The sequence below is a fragment of the Euprymna scolopes genome, chromosome 29 (assembly GCF_053919585.1).
Source record: "Euprymna scolopes isolate OS-2025 chromosome 29, ASM5391958v1, whole genome shotgun sequence".
NCBI lineage: Eukaryota > Metazoa > Mollusca > Cephalopoda > Sepiida > Sepiolidae > Euprymna > Euprymna scolopes.
Window position 1 is genome coordinate 39,762,107 of NC_136510.1, and position 25,220 is coordinate 39,787,326.

The 25,220-nt window shown below is 26.1% G+C and overlaps 2 protein-coding genes across 2 annotated transcripts in view; one reads left to right on the top strand and one right to left on the bottom strand.

Annotated features, from left to right (window-relative positions):
- The window catches only part of LOC145252611 (uncharacterized), a 54,583-nt gene that overhangs the window by 20,755 nt on the left and 8,608 nt on the right, over positions 1–25,220 (bottom strand). The window lies entirely within an intron of this gene.
- Positions 24,020–24,376, top strand: LOC145252306 (uncharacterized). The gene has a single exon (XM_080111720.1). It carries the CDS (start codon positions 24,020–24,022, stop codon positions 24,374–24,376), a length of 357 nt encoding a protein of 118 aa, XP_079967846.1.

Here is a 25,220-nt window from a genome sequence, read left to right on the forward strand (position 1 = left end):
AGTGAAGTGTGTGTATGTCTTCATTTAACAGTTTGTGGGAAGTTGAATGTCAAGTGCGGCAGACAAGTCCTGAGGACGTATGCCGGAGGGGACGCTTGGAGATGGACCCTGTACCATCCATTACGATTATACAATCCCTACAGCTACACACCTAGAAAATGGAACGTTACGCATGCATATTCGTAATCCCGTCGTTCGACCTTCACCTGGCAAATTTGATTTTTTTTAATTTTCACAATTTTGTACCGATTTTCCCTGGCTAAAACCCAAATATAAAGTTTCGCATACGTTCGAATACCCTATATATTAAGTTTAATGTCTGTAGACCAAACTCTTACGGAGGAGTTTGGTAGGAAAACTTTTTTATAACAAATATATATACGCATACATAAATATATATAGAAAGAGGTTTGTGTTTACTATAACCATTTTTACGCAAATATTACGCAAGTATAAATCATGTAGAATATCTGCATGAATATAATTACACGTAATATTTAACTACAGATGATTATTCCATGAGAAAACCGAAAATAGAATTAATAGGGAATTTATTAAAATGAATGTTTAAAAGAATATGCAAATTAGCTAGATCTTTTGAAAATCAGATAAAACAAAGTTGTAATTTATTCTTACCCAACCCCCGAAATTTATATATATATATATATATATATATATATATATATATATATATATATATATATATTAGCGAGGGGGGAGGCTTTGCTCGGGCGTAAAATACGCTTAAATATGATATTTTAATTTGTCCAGATTTCGTATATATTATTATATAGTCGTGATTTCAAAAGTTAAAAAAGAATGTTTTTGGGTGTCATCAGATAGAATCGAAATCGAAATATTCAAAGCTGGTGACGTTACCACAGTACTAACGTGACACGCATACGAACCGATTAAAAATTAAAAATAAACTAAGATGAATGTACAAAATGTTTAACGATTTTTTTTTTCAATTTTGACCCATTTTTAACCCCTTGAAAACAATTGTAATTGGCTAAAGACCCACAAAAGAAGGGCTCGTAAAAATCCAATCTTTTGAGGCTCATAGCCCGCTCTGCGAGTTTTAGGTTCGATGGAGACAGTTTGAAAATATGGAGACAAACAGGCTTTCTTTTTTCTTAATCATTTTTACTTGTTTTTTCTTTCTATGCGCCATGTTGTCTTTATTAACAATTTACCTTTCTTCCAACTCGCCATCGAATTCTCTTCTCTCTGTTTCCTCTTTTCTTTCTGCTCGTCTTTTTGTCCTCTTCTTTTTCTTTCAAGCATCATTCCTTGCACTTGTTTATCGCCCTTCTCTTTTCTTCTTTTTTCTTCTCTCAATTTATCTTACCTTACATTCCTTCTTTCTTCCTTTTTAGATTCTTTTCATTATATTTTCTCTTCATTTTTTTCCCTTTTTAACATTTTTCTGAAACTCTTTGTTTTTCTAGTTTTCCTTTTCTCTTTTAACTTATTTACTTTCACCATTTTAAAAAATTTATTTTCTCCGATTTCTCTCTCTCTCTCCTCTTCTTCTTCTTCTTCTTCTTCTTCTCTTTGTACTTATTATTTATTTAAAACTAGCGTGGGTGCCCGGTGTTGCCCGATGTTGCCCGGTGTTGCCCGGGTGTTTGGAGGTGTGTGTTAAGCAAAAAAAAAAAAGTGGTAGTAGACAGACAGGCTCGAACCCGTACCGCGAAGACGAAAAAGGACTGAAAAAAAAAAAAAAAAAAAAAAAAAAAAAACAACAACAAAAACGTGATGTCCTTGCTGTTACGCCCATCACCAAACGGTGAAGGTTTAAATTAATACTGGCCAATCGAAAAGAAGGGGTGACTTTCGAAAATACCAGCAAAAAAAAAAACAAAAACAAAAAAAAACGACCCTCTCTGTAGAAAAATGCTCAGTTGTGGGTGAAGGAATTAATGTTTTTAGCGAATCTTTCGATATTTGTCGTCCAAAGGGTGGAGCTTCAAAACGATACCGATCTCGTGAAAATATGTCGCGTCTGTCAAAAGTTTTAGCCATACATACATACATACATACATACATACATACATACATACATACATACATATATTTAAACAGACAGTTGAGGTTTATATTATTTAAAAAAAATTATTTATTTATTTTATTTACTTTTTTACTCTTTCTTCTATCTTCTCTCCCGCTTTTCTTTCCCTTTTTTCGTTTTTAATGATTTCCTTCTGTTCTCTTCTTCGTACAGAATGTCTTGTTCAGTATTTCTTTTCTTTTACTCATTTGCACCCTGAAACGCTGGACCACGCAAAGCTAAACAAACACCAGACCCAATTCTCGTTGGCAAAAACCTCTTATGATAGCTCTCTTACTCTCTCTGTCTATCTATCTATCTATCTACCTCCCCATCTCTCTCCGTCATCTGGTCTAAATAAACAAACTATCTCTCAAGCAACCAGAAACAAAAAGAACACAAAAGACCCTCTTCAATTCAAGTATCAAGTACTTCTTTCTTAAGAACAGGTTTTCCTCTATTTAATCGCGGCCATTTGAAAGGTTTTAAGGATTTGACTGCTTTCTTGGCATTTAAACAAGCAGATGCTTCTTCATCACCCAAATGATCGTAATAAGGTAATCACGCAAAATACATGCTAAAATATTCCTGAAAAAAAATCCATTACATTATTCTAATTAGCCTTTATTTGCAATTAACTCATCAGATGACTCATCTCTTACAAAAATTCTGTCTATCATCCTCACCCTCTCTTGCTATATTTTTATCTGAACTTATTTCATACAATGTCTATAACACCTACTTCCATCACCCTTAAACTGTTTATTATCAGTCAAATGTAATAAGATTAAATATAAAATTAATTAATTTGCGAAAGGGGTTGTGTTTGAAGACTATACTAATGCGGTTCGTGGGAAAAACCGTGGATGGAAACGAATTAGTATATAAAAGTATTAAAAAAAATGTTAGTATATAAAAGAATAAAACATGTTCCAACATTTCAAAATACAACCGCTGAGATACAACGCGCGGCTCTTTAGAAACAAACTTTTCGTTCTCCAACTTTACAACATCGCAAGAAAGAAGAAAAAGAAAGAAAAAAGACAGAAGACAACATACTGAGGATGGAGTGTAGCTCCGAAATATATTTATGTTATAAATTTCAAACAAGTAAAATATTTGTTTATTTTCCTAATATGACGTTGTGATTTGGCTTTCAAGCGCACTTGAGTCGTATTTTATTTTATTCAAATTAAATCAACGTTTCTATATGAAACTCTCACCCTTCACACACACACACACACACACACACACACACACACACACACACATATATATATATATATATATATATATTTGTGAGTGTGTGTGTGTGTTTTACTCGTTCATTGTATGGGGCGATTAGTGTGATATAACGAAGATACTTCCTAACTTACAGTGGGAGATAAATCGTACTGAATTTAATTATCGCTAAAAATAGCAACATAAAAACGACATAATCTATATGAATGAAACTTTTGAAAATAATATTCAAACTTAATGGTTAATATGTAAAAGTAAAAACCGACATCTTTTATATATTAAACATTTCAAGGTGGTTTTGGTTTCAGGATGCTTGATTCGTAAAAATAAAATTAAAGTACAATATTTGAAAATATTTGCTGCGCTTGTGATGTGAAAAGAATATTTTTGTCCTTTATTGAACGAACCATGACCCTTATAATTCAAAATGTGTAATGCGTCTATGGCATAGAATAAGTGATTTTTTTTTTAAAATGACATATAGTCGTTAGAATTCAAAAGATGTCATGCGATGGTCTTGTTTATGAAATACAGAAATGATTGTAACAGAGCACGTATTAGCGCGTGAGAGAAAGTCGACAGCAGCTGAGGGTTAGCTGGATAGCGAAAGTATCGGCAGCAGCAGCAGCTGTTAAAGAACGTATGCAAATTAGAAAGTGTGAGCGAGCTTGCGTCACGAAAAAAGAAGAAAAATACACCACGTGGCGAGGGGAAAAAGCGCTGGTTGGCGCCAGCGTTGGGTAGTGGAGACAGAGAATTATTTTGAAACACATATGTTCCAGGGGAAGGTTGTCCCCTTTCCATGTAAATAAGAAGAGTATTAGATAGGTGAAAATGAGATTAGGATGAGTCGAGAATCGAACATTGTAAGATTTGGAATGTTAGAATTTAGTCTAATGTTTAATTCTATTAGAACAGTTAGATATTGTTTATATCGTAAAAAAGAATTGATTGTTGATTCTTTTAGAAAACTGAATATTAAAAATGTCAGCTAAAGAATGAACAATACAAATTAAAAATATATTGTTAAAAATATAGGTTAGAATTATATGTTTAGAATTCTTTTGTTGTTAAAAGTGTTTGGAAAAACATGCATAGCCACGTGAATTGGTCACGTTTGGTTTGGGAAACACACCTCTGACGTCATAGACGAAGGGGGATTCTAAGAGTCTGGGAGTCAGCAGAACAGTAGAATCGAGAGCAGTTGAGTTGGGTTGAGTTCGAGAGTCCTTTGGAAGCGGAAGGGAGAACGTTTAAACCATGTAGATCCAAATTTGAATTCCTGACGTCATCAGCATTCGATCGGTCCAATGAATAAAGAATCATCATTGTGTTTTTGTCATCTTTTAACACCGAAAAAGGTAATGTGTTAATCATTTGTAATGAACATTGTGTAACCCTTCCAAGAATATGTATCTCCCCTCCTCTGTGTCAAGAACTTGTATACATCTTCAGTCAGTATATATATATATATATATATGAAGTCCCAAGCATCTCAGAACTGTATGATGTATGAATGTCTTCTCTCCCTCATCATCACTATCGTTGTATCCGTTATATGTATTGTCTCAATATGAATCTCCCGCCATAGCTCTTTAATATGAAACGCCACTAGACAACACCTATGTATGTGCTAAGAGACTTTTGAAATATAATGAAATGCGTTGTTTTGGAAGAACCACGAATAAATGCATTTCATTTGCACTTTTAAAAAATGCCGATCCGGATTTTTATTTGTTTCTTTCGTTTTTGATTTGTCCATTTGCAACGGCACGTTAAGCAACGCTTATATTTTTACATGCTACTGTAAAACATTTTATGGAATGAATCTGTAGCAAAGTGGTGGGAGCGATGGTCGGGGTTTTGCTGGGTTGTCGCTTCCTTGAAGATGACTCAGTTCAGGCGGGCGGGATTGGCTGGTGAGTAAATGTCAAAGGTGAGACATGCCGAATGTCTCACTGGATTTGTTGACAGTTTCCTTCAGCTGAGAGTCAATGTACTAATTTATTTATTTATTTAATTTATTTTTTATTTTTATGCTTCTTATAAAGCAGTCAAACAAGTTGGAAGGGATTAGAGGAGCGAGTCGTCGAGTTGGGGTGTTTTGTATTCGTACGTGAATATATGATCGTCAAAAAAAGGTTATTAAACGCCATGGAAGTTTGAATGTCAACAAGAGAAAGACACTGCATTCAAATACACTTCTTGAACGAGTTGTGTCACAGGCTCTCTCGGCCGCAGTAAGATTCGCGATCCCTTATAATCGCAAGAGCAATCGGGGTTCGAATGTTAACGTGAAAACACTTGTCAGATTTAGCCAATATCTGGTGGCTGCTGGCAGATCCTGGGTGTGGCAGCAAGACTCTGCACCAGCTCACAAGTCCAAAGAGACCCAAGTTTAGCTTCAGAAGGTGTGCTACGAATTTGTATCCTTCTCTCACTGGCTCCCTCCTTCCCTGATCTGACTCCACTGGTTTACCTCGTTTGGTCATACGTCGAGAACATCACCGACATAGCCTCACAACACCAAAGCCAACCTGATCGCCGATATCTACCGAGTATTCGCCGAGCTCCTTCCGGCGTTTATGGAAAAGGCATGTTCCAAGTTCCGAAGACGTATCGAGGCGCTGATTGAGGCTGAAGGCGGCTACATTGAAGAGATGCCAGATCTAGTGAATTGTTTTTTTCAATAAAAGTTTCAAAATAAAGCAGTAGTTTTGTTTTCTTTAGGGCGACAATTTTATCGTTCCATCATGTATGTATTTATATTGTGAACGTAAAAAAAATATTTATATTGTGAACGTAAAAAAAATATTTATATTGTGAACGTAAAAAAAATATTTATATTGTGAACGTAAAAAAAATATTTATATTGTGAACGTAAAAAAAATATTTATATTGTGAACGTAAAAAAAATATTTATATTGTGAACGTAACAAAAAATATTTATATTGTGAACGTAAAAAAAATATTTATATTGTGAACGTAAAAAAAATATTTATATTGTGAACGTAAAAAAAATATTTATATTGTGAACGTAAAAAAAATATTTATATTGTGAATGTAACAAAAAATATTTATATTGTGAACGTAAAAAAAATATTTATATTGTGAACGTAAAAAAAATATTTATATTGTGAACGTAAAAAGAAATATTTATATTGTGAACGTAAAAAAAATATTTATATTGTGAACGTAAAAAAATATTTATATTGTGAACGTAAAAAAAATATTTATATTGTGAACGTAAAAAAAATATTTATATTGTGAACGTAGAAAAAATATTTATATTGTGAACGTAAAAAACATATGTATATTGTGAACGTAAAAAAAATATTCATATTGTGAACGTAAAAAAAATATTTATATTGTGAACGTAAAAAGAAAATATTTATATTGTGAACGTAAAAAAATATTTATATTGTGAACGTAAAAAAAATATTTATATTGTGAACGTAAAAAAAATATTTATATTGTGAACGTAAAAAAAATATTTATATTGTGAACGTAAAAAAATATTTATATTGTGAACGTAAAAAAAATATTTATATTGTGAACGTAAAAAAAATATTTATATTGTGAACGTAAAAAAATATTTATATTGTGAACGTAAAAAAAATATTTATATTGTGAACGTAAAAAAAATATTTATATTGTGAACGTAAAAAAAATATTTATATTGTGAACGTTAAAAAATATTTATATTGTGAACGTAAAAAAAATATTTATATTGTGAACGTAAAAAAAATATTTATATTGTGAACGTAAAAAAATATTTATATTGTGAACGTAAAAAAAATATTTATATTGTGAACGTAAAAAAAATATTTATATTGTGAACGTAAAAAAAATATTTATATTGTGAACGTAAAAAAAATATTTATATTGTGAACGTAAAAAAAATATTTATATTGTGAACGTAAAAAAATATTTATATTGTGAACGTAAAAAAAATATTTATATTGTGAACGTAAAAAAAATATTTATATTGTGAACGTAAAAAAATATTTATATTGTGAACGTAAAAAGAAATATTTATATTGTGAACGTAAAAAAAATATTTATATTGTGAACGTAAAATAAATATTTATATTGTGAACGTAAAAAAAAAATTTATATTGTGAACGTAAAAAGAAAATATTTATATTGTGAACGTAAAAAAATATTTATATTGTGAACGTAAAAAGAAAATATTTATATTGTGAACGTAAAAAAAATATTTATATTGTGGACGTAAAAAAAATATTTATATTGTGAACGTAAAAAAAATATTTATATTGTGAACGTAAAAAAAATATTTATATTGTGAACGTAAAAAAAATATTTATATTGTGAACGTAAAAAAAATATTTATATTGTGAACGTAAAAAGAAATACTTATATTGTGAACGTAAAAAGAAATATTTATATTGTGAACGTAAAAAGAAAATATTTATATTGTGAACGTAAAAAGAAAATATTTATATTGTGAACGTAAAAAGAAATATTTATATTGTGAACGTAAAAAGAAATATTTATATTGTGAACGTAAAAAGAATATTTATATTGTGAACGTAAAAAGAAAATATTTATATTGTGAACGTAAAAAGAAATATTTATATTGTGAACGTAAAAAGAAAATATTTATATTGTGAACGTAAAAAGAAAATATTTATATTGTGAACGTAAAAAGAAATATTTATATTGTGAACGTAAAAAGAAATATTTATATTGTGAACGTAAAAAGAAAATATTTATATTGTGAACGCAAAAAGAAATATTTATATTGTGAACGTAAAAAGAAATATTTATATTGTGAACGTAAAAAGAAAATATTTATATTGTGAACGTAAAAAGAAATATTTATATTGTGAACGTAAAAAGAAATATTTATATTGTGAACGTAAAAAGAAAATATTTATATTGTGAACGTAAAAAGAAATATTTATATTGTGAACGTAAAAAGAAATATTTATATTGTGAACGTAAAAAGAAATATTTATATTGTGAACGTAAAAAGAAATATTTATATTGTGAACGTAAAAAGAAATATTTATATTGTGAACGTAAAAAGAAATATTTATATTGTGAACGTAAAAAGAAATATTTATATTGTGAACGTAAAAAGAAAATATTTATATTGTGAACGTAAAAAGAAATATTTATATTGTGAACGTAAAAAGAAATATTTATATTGTGAACGTATAAAGAAATATTTATATTGTGAACGTAAAAAGAAATATTTATATTGTGAACGTAAAAAGAAAATATTTATATTGTGAACGTAAAAAGAAATATTTATATTGTGAACGTAAAAAGAAATATTTATATTGTGAACGTAAAAAGAAAGATTTATATTGTGAACGTAAAAACAATATTTATATTGTGAACGTAAAAAAAATATTTATATTGTGAACGTAAAAAAAATATGTATATTGTGAACGTAAAAAAATATTTATATTGTGAACGTAAAAAAAATATTTATATTGTGAACGTAAAAAAATATTTATATTGTGAACGTAAAAAGAAATACTTATATTGTGAACGTAAAAAGAAATATTTATATTGTGAACGTAAAAAGAAATATTTATATTGTGAACGTAAAAAGAAAATATTTATATTGTGAACGTAAAAAAAAAATATTTATATTGTGAACGTAAAAAGAAATATTTATATTGTGAACGTAAAAAGAAATATTTATATTGTGAACGTAAAAAGAAATATTTATATTGTGAACGTAAAAAGAATATTTATATTGTGAACGTAAAAAGAAAATATTTATATTGTGAACGTAAAAAGAAAATATTTATATTGTGAACGTAAAAAGAAAATATTTATATTGTGAACGTAAAAAGAAAATATTTATATTGTGAACGTAAAAAGAAATATTTATATTGTGAACGTAAAAAGAAATATTTATATTGTGAACGTAAAAAGAAAATATTTATATTGTGAACGCAAAAAGAAATATTTATATTATGAACGTAAAAAGAAATATTTATATTGTGAACGTAAAAAGAAAATATTTATATTGTGAACGTAAAAAGAAATATTTATATTGTGAACGTAAAAAGAAATATTTATATTGTGAACGTAAAAAGAAATATTTATATTGTGAACGTAAAAAGAAATATTTATATTGTGAACGTAAAAAGAAAATATTTATATTGTGAACGTAAAAAGAAATATTTATATTGTGAACGTAAAAAGAAAATATTTATATTGTGAACGTAAAAAGAAATATTTATATTGTGAACGTAAAAAGAAATATTTATATTGTGAACGTAAAAAGAAATATTTATATTGTTAACGTAAAAAGAAATATTTATATTGTGAACGTAAAAAGAAAATATTTATATTGTGAACGTAAAAAGAAATATTTATATTGTGAACGTAAAAAGAAAGATTTATATTGTGAACGTAAAAAGAAAATATTTATATTGTGAACGTAAAAAAAAAATATTTATATTGTGAACGTAAAAAGAAATATTTATATTGTGAACGTAAAAAGAAATATTTATATTGTGAACGTAAAAAGAAATATTTATATTGTGAACGTAAAAAGAATATTTATATTGTGAACGTAAAAAGAAAATATTTATATTGTGAACGTAAAAAGAAAATATTTATATTGTGAACGTAAAAAGAAAATATTTATATTGTGAACGTAAAAAGAAAATATTTATATTGTGAACGTAAAAAGAAATATTTATATTGTGAACGTAAAAAGAAATATTTATATTGTGAACGTAAAAAGAAAATATTTATATTGTGAACGCAAAAAGAAATATTTATATTGTGAACGTAAAAAGAAATATTTATAGTGTGAACGTAGAAAGAAAATATTTATATTGTGAACGTAAAAAGAAATATTTATATTGTGAACGTAAAAAGAAATATTTATATTGTGAACGTAAAAAGAAAATATTTATATTGTGAACGTAAAAAGAAATATTTATATTGTGAACGTAAAAAGAAATATTTATATTGTGAACGTAAAAAGAAATATTTATATTGTGAACGTAAAAAGAAATATTTATATTGTGAACGTAAAAAGAAATATTTATATTGTGAACGTAAAAAGAAATATTTATATTGTGAACGTAAAAAGAAATATTTATATTGTGAACGTAAAAAGAAATATTTATATTGTGAACGTAAAAAGAAAATATTTATATTGTGAACGTAAAAAGAAATATTTATAGTGTGAACGTAAAAAGAAATATTTATATTGTGAACGTAAAAAGAAATATTTATATTGTGAACGTAAAAAGAAATATTTATATTGTGAACGTAAAAAGAAAATATTTATATTGTGAACGTAAAAAGAAATATTTATATTGTGAACGTAAAAAGAAATATTTATATTGTGAACGTAAAAAGAAAATATTTATATTGTGAACGTAAAAAGAAATATTTATATTGTGAACGTAAAAAGAAATATTTATATTGTGAACGTAAAAAGAAAATATTTATATTGTGAACGTAAAAAGAAATATTTGTATTGTGAACGTAAAAAGAAATATTTATATTGTGAACGTAAAAAGAAATATTTATATTGTGAACGTAAAAAGAAATATTTATATTATGAACGTAAAAAGAAATATTTATATTGTGAACGTAAAAAGAAATATTTATATTGTGAACGTAAAAAGAAAATATTTATATTGTGAACGTAAAAAGAAATATTTATATTGTGAACGTAAAAAGAAATATTTATATTGTGAACGTAAAAAGAAAATATTTATATTGTGAACGTAAAAAGAAAATATTTATATTGTGAACGTAAAAAGAAAATATTTATATTGTGAACGTAAAAAGAAAATATTTATATTGTGAACGTAAAAAGAAAATATTTATATTGTGAACGTAAAAAGAAAATATTTATATTGTGAACGTAAAAAGAAAATATTTATATTGTGAACGTAAAAAGAAATATTTATATTGTGAACGTAAAAAAAATATTTATATTGTGAACGTAAAAAAAATATTTATATTGTGAACGTAAAAAGAAAATATTTATATTGTGAACGTAAAAAAAATATTTATATTGTGAACGTAAAAAAAATATTTATATTGTGAACGTAAAAAAAATATTTATATTGTGAACGTAAAAAGAAAATATTTATATTGTGAACGTAAAAAGAAAATATTTATATTGTGAACGTAAAAAGAAAATATTTATATTGTGAACGTAAAAAGAAAATATTTATATTGTGAACGTAAAAAGAAAATATTTATATTGTGAACGTAAAAAAATATTTATATTGTGAACGTAAAAAAATATTTATATTGTGAACGTAAAAAGAAAATATTTATATTGTGAACGTAAAAAGAAAATATTTATATTGTGAACGTAAAAAGAAAATATTTATATTGTGAACGTAAAAAGAAAATATTTATATTGTGAACGTAAAAAGAAAATATTTATATTGTGAACGTAAAAAGAAAATATTTATATTGTGAACGTAAAAAGAAAATATTTATATTGTGAACGTAAAAAGAAAATATTTATATTGTGAACGTAAAAAGAAAATATTTATATTGTGAACGTAAAAAGAAAATATTTATATTGTGAACGTAAAAAGAAAATATTTATATTGTGAACGTAAAAAGAAAATATTTATATTGTGAACGTAAAAAGAAATATTTATATTGTGAACGTAAAAAGAAAGATTTATATTGTGAACGTAAAAAAAATATTTATATTGTGAACGTAAAAAAAATATTTATATTGTGAACGTAAAAAAAATATGTATATTGTGAACGTAAAAAAATATTTATATTGTGAACGTAAAAAAAATATTTATATTGTGAACGTAAAAAAATATTTATATTGTGAACGTAAAAAGAAATACTTATATTGTGAACGTAAAAAGAAATATTTATATTGTGAACGTAAAAAGAAATATTTATATTGTGAACGTAAAAAGAAATATTTATATTGTGAACGTAAAAAGAAAATATTTATATTGTGAACGTAAAAAGAAATATTTATATTGTGAACGTAAAAAGAAAATATTTATATTGTGAACGTAAAAAGAAATATTTATATGGTGAACGTAAAAAGAAATATTTATATTGTGAACGTAAAAAGAAATATTTATATTGTGAACGTAAAAAGAAATATTTATATTGTGAACGTAAAAAGAAAATATTTATATTGTGAACGTAAAAAGAAATATTTATATTGTGAACGTAAAAAGAAAGATTTATATTGTGAACGTAAAAAGAAAATATTTATATTGTGAACGTAAAAAAAAAATATTTATATTGTGAACGTAAAAAGAAATATTTATATTGTGAACGTAAAAAGAAATATTTATATTGTGAACGTAAAAAGAAATATTTATATTGTGAACGTAAAAAGAATATTTATATTGTGAACGTAAAAAGAAAATATTTATATTGTGAACGTAAAAAGAAAATATTTATATTGTGAACGTAAAAAGAAAATATTTATATTGTGAACGTAAAAAGAAAATATTTATATTGTGAACGTAAAAAGAAATATTTATATTGTGAACGTAAAAAGAAATATTTATATTGTGAACGTAAAAAGAAAATATTTATATTGTGAACGCAAAAAGAAATATTTATATTGTGAACGTAAAAAGAAATATTTATAGTGTGAACGTAAAAAGAAAATATTTATATTGTGAACGTAAAAAGAAATATTTATATTGTGAACGTAAAAAGAAATATTTATATTGTGAACGTAAAAAGAAAATATTTATATTGTGAACGTAAAAAGAAATATTTATATTGTGAACGTAAAAAGAAATATTTATATTGTGAACGTAAAAAGAAATATTTATATTGTGAACGTAAAAAGAAAATATTTATATTGTGAACGTAAAAAGAAATATTTATATTGTGAACGTAAAAAGAAATATTTATATTGTGAACGTAAAAAGAAAATATTTATATTGTGAACGTAAAAAGAAATATTTATATTGTGAACGTAAAAAGAAAATATTTATATTGTGAACGTAAAAAGAAATATTTATATTGTGAACGTAAAAAGAAATATTTATATTGTGAACGTAAAAAGAAATATTTATATTGTTAACGTAAAAAGAAATATTTATATTGTGAACGTAAAAAGAAAATATTTATATTGTGAACGTAAAAAGAAATATTTATATTGTGAACGTAAAAAGAAAGATTTATATTGTGAACGTAAAAAGAAAATATTTATATTGTGAACGTAAAAAAAAAAATATTTATATTGTGAACGTAAAAAGAAATATTTATATTGTGAACGTAAAAAGAAATATTTATATTGTGAACGTAAAAAGAAATATTTATATTGTGAACGTAAAAAGAATATTTATATTGTGAACGTAAAAAGAAAATATTTATATTGTGAACGTAAAAAGAAAATATTTATATTGTGAACGTAAAAAGAAAATATTTATATTGTGAACGTAAAAAGAAAATATTTATATTGTGAACGTAAAAAGAAATATTTATATTGTGAACGTAAAAAGAAATATTTATATTGTGAACGTAAAAAGAAAATATTTATATTGTGAACGCAAAAAGAAATATTTATATTGTGAACGTAAAAAGAAATATTTATAGTGTGAACGTAAAAAGAAAATATTTATATTGTGAACGTAAAAAGAAATATTTATATTGTGAACGTAAAAAGAAATATTTATATTGTGAACGTAAAAAGAAAATATTTATATTGTGAACGTAAAAAGAAATATTTATATTGTGAACGTAAAAAGAAATATTTATATTGTGAACGTAAAAAGAAAATATTTATATTGTGAACGTAAAAAGAAATATTTATATTGTGAACGTAAAAAGAAATATTTATATTGTGAACGTAAAAAGAAATATTTATATTGTGAACGTAAAAAGAAATATTTATATTGTGAACGTAAAAAAAAATATTTATATTGTGAACGTAAAAAGAAAATATTTATATTGTGAACGTAAAAAGAAATATTTATAGTGTGAACGTAAAAAGAAATATTTATATTGTGAACGTAAAAAGAAATATTTATATTGTGAACGTAAAAAGAAATATTTATATTGTGAACGTAAAAAGAAAATATTTATATTGTGAACGTAAAAAGAAATATTTAAATTGTGAACGTAAAAAGAAATATTTATATTGTGAACGTAAAAAGAAAATATTTATATTGTGAACGTAAAAAGAAATATTTATATTGTGAACGTAAAAAGAAATATTTATATTGTGAACGTAAAAAGAAAATATTTATATTGTGAACGTAAAAAGAAATATTTGTATTGTGAACGTAAAAAGAAATATTTATATTGTGAACGTAAAAAGAAAATATTTATATTGTGAACGTAAAAAGAAATATTTATATTATGAACGTAAAAAGAAATATTTATATTGTGAACGTAAAAAAAATATTTATATTGTGAACGTAAAAAGAAATATTTATATTGTGAACGTAAAAAGAAATATTTATATTGTGAACGTAAAAAGAAATATTTATATTGTGAACGTAAAAAGAAATATTTATATTGTGAACGTAAAAAGACAATATTTATATTGTGAACGTAAAAAGAAATATTTATATTGTGAACGTAAAAAGAAATATTTATATTGTGAACGAAAAAGAAATATTTATATTGTGAACGTAAAAAGAAAATATTTATATTGTGAACGTAAAAAGAAATATTTATATTGTGAACGTAAAAAGAAATATTTATATTGTGAACGTAAAAAGAAATATTTATATTGTGAACGTGAAAAGAAATATTTATATTGTGAACGTAAAAAGAAATATTTATATTGTGAACGTAAAAAGAAAATATTTATATTGTGAACGTAAAAAGAAATATTTATATTGTGAACGTAAAAAGAAATATTTATATTGTGAACGTAAAAAGAAAATATTTATATTGTGAACGTAAAAAGAAATATTTATATTGTGAACGTAAAAAGAAATATTTATATTGTGAACGTAAAAAGAAAATATTTATATTGTGAACGTAAAAAGAAAATATTTATATTGTGAACGTAAAAAGAAAATATTTATATTGTGAACGTAAAAAGAAAATATTTATATTGTGAACGTAAAAAGAAAATATTTATATTGTGAACGTAAAAAGAAAATATTTATATTGTGAACGTAAAAAGAAAATATTTATATTGTGAACGTAAAAAGAAATATTTATATTGTGAACGTAAAAAAAATATTTATATTGTGAACGTAAAAAAAATATTTATATTGTGAACGTAAAAAGAAAATATTTATATTGTGAACGTAAAAAAAATATTTATATTGTGAACGTAAAAAAAATATTTATATTGTGAACGTAAAAAAAATATTTATATTGTGAACGTAAAAAGAAAATATTTATATTGTGAACGTAAAAAGAAAATATTTATATTGTGAACGTAAAAAGAAAATATTTATATTGTGAACGTAAAAAGAAAATATTTATATTGTGAACGTAAAAAGAAAATATTTATATTGTGAACGTAAAAAAATATTTATATTGTGAACGTAAAAAAATATTTATATTGTGAACGTAAAAAGAAAATATTTATATTGTGAACGTAAAAAGAAAATATTTATATTGTGAACGTAAAAAGAAAATATTTATATTGTGAACGTAAAAAGAAAATATTTATATTGTGAACGTAAAAAGAAAATATTTATATTGTGAACGTAAAAAGAAAATATTTATATTGTGAACGTAAAAAGAAAATATTTATATTGTGAACGTAAAAAGAAAATATTTATATTGTGAACGTAAAAAGAAAATATTTATATTGTGAACGTAAAAAGAAAATATTTATATTGTGAACGTAAAAAGAAAATATTTATATTGTGAACGTAAAAAGAAAATATTTATATTGTGAACGTAAAAAGAAATATTTATATTGTGAACGTAAAAAGAAAGATTTATATTGTGAACGTAAAAAAAATATTTATATTGTGAACGTAAAAAAAATATTTATATTGTGAACGTAAAAAAAATATGTATATTGTGAACGTAAAAAAATATTTATATTGTGAACGTAAAAAAAATATTTATATTGTGAACGTAAAAAAATATTTATATTGTGAACGTAAAAAGAAATACTTATATTGTGAACGTAAAAAGAAATATTTATATTGTGAACGTAAAAAGAAATATTTATATTGTGAACGTAAAAAGAAAATATTTATATTGTGAACGTAAAAAAAAAATATTTATATTGTGAACGTAAAAAGAAATATTTATATTGTGAACGTAAAAAGAAATATTTATATTGTGAACGTAAAAAGAAATATTTATATTGTGAACGTAAAAAGAATATTTATATTGTGAACGTAAAAAGAAAATATTTATATTGTGAACGTAAAAAGAAAATATTTATATTGTGAACGTAAAAAGAAAATATTTATATTGTGAACGTAAAAAGAAAATATTTATATTGTGAACGTAAAAAGAAATATTTATATTGTGAACGTAAAAAGAAATATTTATATTGTGAACGTAAAAAGAAAATATTTATATTGTGAACGCAAAAAGAAATATTTATATTATGAACGTAAAAAGAAATATTTATATTGTGAACGTAAAAAGAAAATATTTATATTGTGAACGTAAAAAGAAATATTTATATTGTGAACGTAAAAAGAAATATTTATATTGTGAACGTAAAAAGAAATATTTATATTGTGAACGTAAAAAGAAATATTTATATTGTGAACGTAAAAAGAAAATATTTATATTGTGAACGTAAAAAGAAATATTTATATTGTGAACGTAAAAAGAAAATATTTATATTGTGAACGTAAAAAGAAATATATATATTGTGAACGTAAAAAGAAATATTTATATTGTGAACGTAAAAAGAAATATTTATATTGTGAACGTAAAAAGAAATATTTATATTGTGAACGTAAAAAGAAAATATTTATATTGTGAACGTAAAAAGAAATATTTATATTGTGAACGTAAAAAGAAAGATTTATATTGTGAACGTAAAAAGAAAATATTTATATTGTGAACGTAAAAAAAAAATATTTATATTGTGAACGTAAAAAGAAATATTTATATTGTGAACGTAAAAAGAAATATTTATATTGTGAACGTAAAAAGAAATATTTATATTGTGAACGTAAAAAGAATATTTATATTGTGAACGTAAAAAGAAAATATTTATATTGTGAACGTAAAAAGAAAATATTTATATTGTGAACGTAAAAAGAAAATATTTATATTGTGAACGTAAAAAGAAAATATTTATATTGTGAACGTAAAAAGAAATATTTATATTGTGAACGTAAAAAGAAATATTTATATTGTGAACGTAAAAAGAAAATATTTATATTGTGAACGCAAAAAGAAATATTTATATTGTGAACGTAAAAAGAAATATTTATAGTGTGAACGTAAAAAGAAAATATTTATATTGTGAACGTAAAAAGAAATATTTATATTGTGAACGTAAAAAGAAATATTTATATTGTGAACGTAAAAAGAAAATATTTATATTGTGAACGTAAAAAGAAATATTTATATTGTGAACGTAAAAAGAAATATTTATATTGTGAACGTAAAAAGAAATATTTATATTGTGAACGTAAAAAGAAAATATTTATATTGTGAACGTAAAAAGAAATATTTATATTGTGAACGTAAAAAGAAATATTTATATTGTGAACGTAAAAAGAAATATTTATATTGTGAACGTAAAAAGAAATATTTATATTGTGAACGTAAAAAGAAAATATTTATATTGTGAACGTAAAAAGAAATATTTATAGTGTGAACGTAAAAAGAAATATTTATATTGTGAACGTAAAAAGAAATATTTATATTGTGAACGTAAAAAGAAATATTTATATTGTGAACGTAAAAAGAAAATATTTATATTGTGAACGTAAAAAGAAATATTTATATTGTGAACGTAAAAAGAAATATTTATATTGTGAACGTAAAAAGAAAATATTTATATTGTGAACGTAAAAAGAAATATTTATATTGTGAACGTAAAAAGAAATATTTATATTGTGAACGTAAAAAGAAAATATTTATATTGTGAACGTAAAAAGAAATATTTGTATTGTGAACGTAAAAAGAAATATTTATATTGTGAACGTAAAAAGAAAATATTTATATTGTGAACGTAAAAAGAAATATTTATATTATGAACGTAAAAAGAAATATTTATATTGTGAACGTAAAAAAAATATTTATATTGTGAACGTAAAAAGAAATATTTATATTGTGAACGTAAAAAGAAATATTTATATTGTGAACGTAAAAAGAAATATTTATATTGTGAACGTAAAAAGAAATATTTATATTGTGAACGTAAAAAGAAAATATTTATATTGTGAACGTAAAAAGAAATATTTATATTGTGAACGTAAAAAGAAATATTTATATTGTGAACGAAAAAGAAATATTTATATTGTGAACGTAAAAAGAAAATATTTATATTGTGAACGTAAAAAGAAATATTTATATTGTGAACGTAAAAAGAAATATTTATATTGTGAACGTAAAAAGAAATATTTATATTGTGAACGTGAAAAGAAATATTTATATTGTGAACGTAAAAAGAAATATTTATATTGTGAACGTAAAAAGAAAATATTTATATTGTGAACGTAAAAAGAAATATTTATATTGTGAACGTAAAAAGAAATATTTATATTGTGAACGTAAAAAGAAAATATTTATATTGTGAACGTAAAAAGAAATATTTATATTGTGAACGTAAAAAGAAATATTTATATTGTGAACGTAAAAAGAAAATATTTATATTGTGAACGTAAAAAGAAAATATTTATATTGTGAACGTAGAAAGAAAATATTTATATTGTGAACGTAAAAAGAAAATATTTATATTGTGAACGTAAAAAGAAAATATTTATATTGTGAACGTAAAAAGAAAATATTTATATTGTGAACGTAAAAAGAAAATATTTATATTGTGAACGTAAAAAGAAATATTTATATTGTGAACGTAAAAAAAATATTTATATTGTGAACGTAAAAAAAATATTTATATTGTGAACGTAAAAAGAAAATATTTATATTGTGAACGTAAAAAAAATATTTATATTGTGAACGTAAAAAAAATATTTATATTGTGAACGTAAAAAAAATATTTATATTGTGAACGTAAAAAGAAAATATTTATATTGTGAACGTAAAAAGAAAATATTTATATTGTGAACGTAAAAAGAAAATATTTATATTGTGAACGTAAAAAGAAAATATTTATATTGTGAACGTAAAAAGAAAATATTTATATTGTGAACGTAAAAAAATATTTATATTGTGAACGTAAAAAAATATTTATATTGTGAACGTAAAAAGAAAATATTTATATTGTGAACGTAAAAAGAAAATATTTATATTGTGAACGTAAAAAGAAAATATTTATATTGTGAACGTAAAAAGAAAATATTTATATTGTGAACGTAAAAAGAAAATATTTATATTGTGAACGTAAAAAGAAAATATTTATATTGTGAACGTAAAAAGAAAATATTTATATTGTGAACGTAAAAAGAAAATATTTATATTGTGAACGTAAAAAGAAAATATTTATATTGTGAACGTAAAAAGAAAATATTTATATTGTGAACGTAAAAAGAAAATATTTATATTGTGAACGTAAAAAGAAAATATTTATATTGTGAACGTAAAAAGAAAATATTTATATTGTGAACGTAAAAAGAAATATTTATATTGTGAACGTAAAAAGAAAATATTTATATTGTGAACGTAAAAAGAAAATATTTATATTGTGAACGTAAAAAGAAAATATTTATATTGTGAACGTAAAAAGAAAATATTTATATTGTGAACGTAAAAAGAAAATATTTATTTTGTGAACGTAAAAAGAAAATATTTATATTGTGAACGTAAAAAGAAAATATTTATATTGTGAACGTAAAAAGAAAATATTTATATTGTGAACGTAAAAAGAAAATATTTATATTGTGAACGTAAAAAGAAAATATTTATATTGTGAACGTAAAAAGAAAATATTTATATTGTGAACGTAAAAAGAAAATATTTATATTGTGAACGTAAAAAGAAATATTTATATTGTGAACGTAAAAAAAATATTTATATTGTGAACGTAAAAAAAATATTTATATTGTGAACGTAAAAAAATATTTATATTGTGAACGTAAAAAAAATATTTATATTGTGAACGTAAAAAAAATATTTATATTGTGAACGTAAAAAAAATATTTATATTGTGAACGTAAAAAAAATATTTATATTGTGAACGTAAAAAAATATTTATATTGTGAACGTAAAAAAAATATTTATATTGTGAACGTAAAAAAAATATTTATATTGTGAACGTAAAAAAAATATTTATATTGTGAACGTAAAAAAAATATTTATATTGTGAACGTAAAAAAAATATTCAGCGGATTATTATCGAATCGACAACAATCTTGCTGATTCTCTCAAATTTGCACGAAGGGCATTTATATGACGAAAGCCGTTGCTTTCAAATTTTCTAGTCTTCAGAGAACACACTTCCCTCCATGTGCTGCGATCCCTGCTGCACTCTCCCATTATATCTATCTATCTATCTATCTATCTATCTATCTATCTATCTATCTATCTATCTATCTATCTATCTATCTATCTATCTATCTATCTATCTGGTGACCATTAACCATTCGACGCTTAGGAAAAAAACGAAAAAAACTGAGCTCTTCAAAAAATAGACTATAAAATTTGCGAGCTCTCTAAAAAAGAAGGATAAAAGGGAGAAGTCATATTTCCACCCTTTTGGAAAATCGTTCAAAAATTACCACAGCTGGATTTATGGATAATATAAATTTGAAATTATTAAAGTGGGGCGTATTTTACCAGGACAGTAGATTGTGTTAGTGGGTGGGGGTGATTTAAACTGAACATTGAGTTTCATTTAAGCTTGTCTGTTTATAAGCTAATTTTTGCGTGTCAAAAAAGGGTTTGCAAATGCGTTCGTTGACACAACAAGTCGCGTGTCAGAAATAATTGAAGGGTTAGGGAGGGAGAGAGAGTTTAATAATAAAAAAAAGAAATGAAGAAAAATGAAATAGAGTTAATAACAAGCAGAATGTGGCGAAAAGCGGAAGATAACAAGAAACGCCAGAGCCCTATCTCTAAAAAAAAAAAACACACAAAAAAACACAAAAAACAGAGCCCTATCGCTGAGCGTTTATAGACTCATATATACATATTCACAACGAGACATATATCTACATACATACATATACATACATACATACATACATACATACATACATACATACATACATACATACATACATGATGGCAGCAAAAGAGATCCACACAATTGCACTTAAGGGAACAGAGAGGATACTAAAAAGAGCTCTCGGTTCGTTTCAATAAAAAGCGGGGCAATGTCTGCAGCTGGTTTGGCTGCCCCATACCCAGCATTACAATCTTCAAAGGAAGAAAAATTTAAAAAAAAATGGCAGAAAATTCGCTTTCGAACATTGCCATCACTCGATATAGCATAACAAAAGAAGAAAAAAAGGGATATAGAAACACGAAAATATTCAGTGATGGGCTGCACGAATGTGGCTTTTAAGCCCTGATAAACTCTGGCATTCCTTGGCACACATTGTACAGACATGTGCACCACTCGCAGCACGTTCTTGATGTTCTTTTTTTATGCAGGATCAAATGCCGTTTCAAACCGCCTGCCGTTTTGTACATCCGCCCGCAGTTGACACAGGTTAACTCTGGCAACTCAAGACTGTTTTGTGGCCCACTGCACGGATGCGTAGACTGGTGGTTCATCAGCCCAGCTCTTCTCAGACATATTCTTCCGCACACCTCACACTCCAGACCAATTTGGCGCCCCCTCCCATCCATGGCTCCTTTCACCCTCCCTTTCCGGATATCACACTTCAGCCGCTCATACTGGGTTCGATCCGCCTCAAACTTGCCCACACCTCCGCGCAAGGTCCTTCTCCACTCTCCGCGATCCAAAGCAAGACTCTCCCAGGCTCTTTCATCCATCTCACATTTTTTTAAGGTGGATCTTAAACAATCCTTGAATCTCAATTTAGGCTTTTGAGCCAGACGTCTTCCCTCAGCGAGCTCGCCATAAAGGAGTTGTTTGGGAAGTCGACTGTCTAACATCCTCACCACATGTCCACTCCATCTCAGTCTATGCCTGATAACGTGAGCCTCAATGCTAAGGCATTGGGCCCGTTCAAGCACCTCCACATCACTGACATACATCTGCCAACCCACACCTAAGATTCGCCGTAAGCACATCTGGTGAAACCGCTCGAGACGTCTCAAATGCTCCCTGTATGTTGTCCAAGTTTCACAACCATAGAGAAGAGTAGAGAGAACGTATGCGGCATAAACCTTAATCTTAGTTGGCAGCAAGATCCCATGACAGCTCCACAAACGCCTGTCAAACTTTCCGAAGGCATCACTTACTCTGCTGATCCGTAACGATATCTCATCATCCAGGGCACCGGGCATACTCAGTGTGCTACTCAAATATACAAGTGACAACCGCTATCCTTGACCCACAGATATAAACTGATGGTTCATAGTATGGCATGCCCGGAGCAGGCTGATACATTTTTTTCAGAGTGATGGTCAGGCCCAATGCGCTGCAGGCAACCGCAAAGGCGTCCACAAGATGCTGCATATCTGTCACCGTATGAGCCACCAGATCGCAGTCAATCGCATAGAGCAAGTCACGAATCGTGTTAGTGAGTACATTTGTACTTGCATTGAAGCGCCTAATGTTGAATAACCCTCTAGTAGTTCGGTAACGAATATAGACACCATCAGAGCCCCCCCCCCAAATGCCATCAGAAAGACCATAGTGAAATACAACGCAAAGTGTGTGGGTGCTGGAATGTATCCTTGCTTAACACCATTTTCTACTGAGATAGCATCAGCCAGCTTTCTTCCAACGTTGATCACAGCCTTCATATCATCGTGGAAGAGCTTTAACATACATACATACATACATACATACATACATACATACATACATACATGCATGCATGCATACATACATAGGTATGTACATATATATATATATATATATATATATATATATATATATGCATACACACATATATACATAAAAATACACGCATGAACATACACATAAACAAATACTAACATATATATATTTTTTTTAAGTAAATAATTTTAAAATATTAAATTTATTAAATCAAGTTATTAGTTAATGAATTATATTTAAATTTACGATCAAAGATCATTATGGAGTTATTATGAGAATTAAAATTTTTTATCGAGGTACATATAAACGTACACACATCTATGCGGGTATATAAATGCGTACGTGTACGCATTTTGTTATTCTTATTATTTTCAATATTTTAAAGCAATTACCAATATTATCACATTATTATATGTGTTATATAAGGTGTTAATTTTATCACATTATTATATGCGTTACATAAGGTGTTAATTTTACTTGTTATTAATTAAGCTAATAATGTTTAAAATGAAAATTACATTACTTTAGCGGAGGTAGGTAACGTGCATACATTACTATGGGTGTAAACCATCTACTAAAATAAGAGACTTCTTAGTTATAATGTTCGTTATATTTGTACGTATTGGATTAAATAATATGCAGAATAGATAACTATTATTTAACTTAAAGTTTATAATATCCTTGTTTTTGTGTTTTGTATATATATAGATAGGTCATTTTTTGCTGATGACTGTGCCCTCAATGCCAGCAACGAGTGAGAAATGCAAGACCAGATGAACAAATTCTCCGCAGCCTGTGACAACTTCGGTCTCACAATTAGCACCAATAAGACCGAAGTTATGTTCCAACCAGCTCCCAGAAATCTGCATCATGAGCCAAGTATCTCAGTCAAGGGACAGAACCTTCAAGCGGTTGAGACCTTCACCTATCTGGGCAGCACTCTATCTCGGACAGCCACAATCAATCTCGAAATCAACAATAGAATCGCCAAGGCAAGCAGCGCATTCGGGAGACTCAGAAGCAAAGTCTGGGAAAGGAGAGGAATCAGCATTGACACCAAGTTGAAGGTTGACAGAGCAGTTGTCCTCACCACATTGCTCTATGGCTCAGAAACATGAACTACCTACAGAAAGCACGAAAAAACGTTGAACCACTTCCACCTGAGATGTCTCCGAAATCTCTTCTATATCAGATGGCAAGACAAACTCCCTGATACAGAGGTCCTGAAAAATGCTAATCTTCCTAGCATAACTACTACCATTCGAAAGACCCAACTGAGATTGGCAGGTCACGTCTCCCGCATGCCAGATGAAAGAATCCCAAAATAACTCCTGTATGGCGAGCTGTGCCAAGGCAAGCGTTCAGTCGGAGCACCAAGAAAACGCTTTAAGGACAACGTCAAAGTCTCCCTCAAAGACTTCAACATCAGTACCGAGTCCTGGGAATCGCTTGCATACGACAGACCTCACTGACGTCACCTCATCAACAAAGAAGCTGAAACAGCTGAAGAGAGAAGAACTCTCAAAGCAGTACAGAAGCGTGCAACAACACGCTCTGTCTCCACAACACCTGCTCACCACTGTCCAACTTGTGGGAGAGACTTCCATGCCCGGATCGGCCTTACAAGTCATCTCCGGAAGCACAAAGACACTACTTTTACTCACTGATGTCATGGTTATCTTCGACTTCGAAGGACGAACACGATATATACAGATTTGAGTGGTGTGGTTCTGGGTTTAGCTCATTGATTTGAAAATTAAAGAGTTGGAGATTTGTGCCATGTCAGAACAATAATGGTAAATGGAGAAATATTTACGGCACTGAATTGTGGTTCGATGATGCAAGTTGCCGATTGTCAATGCGACGTTTGCAGGTTCGATCCGCGTCTGGAGAAAGGTGTATGTCTAGCCGCACTGATTAGTTGCGATACAACGAAACAGTACTGTATGTGGACGACAATAT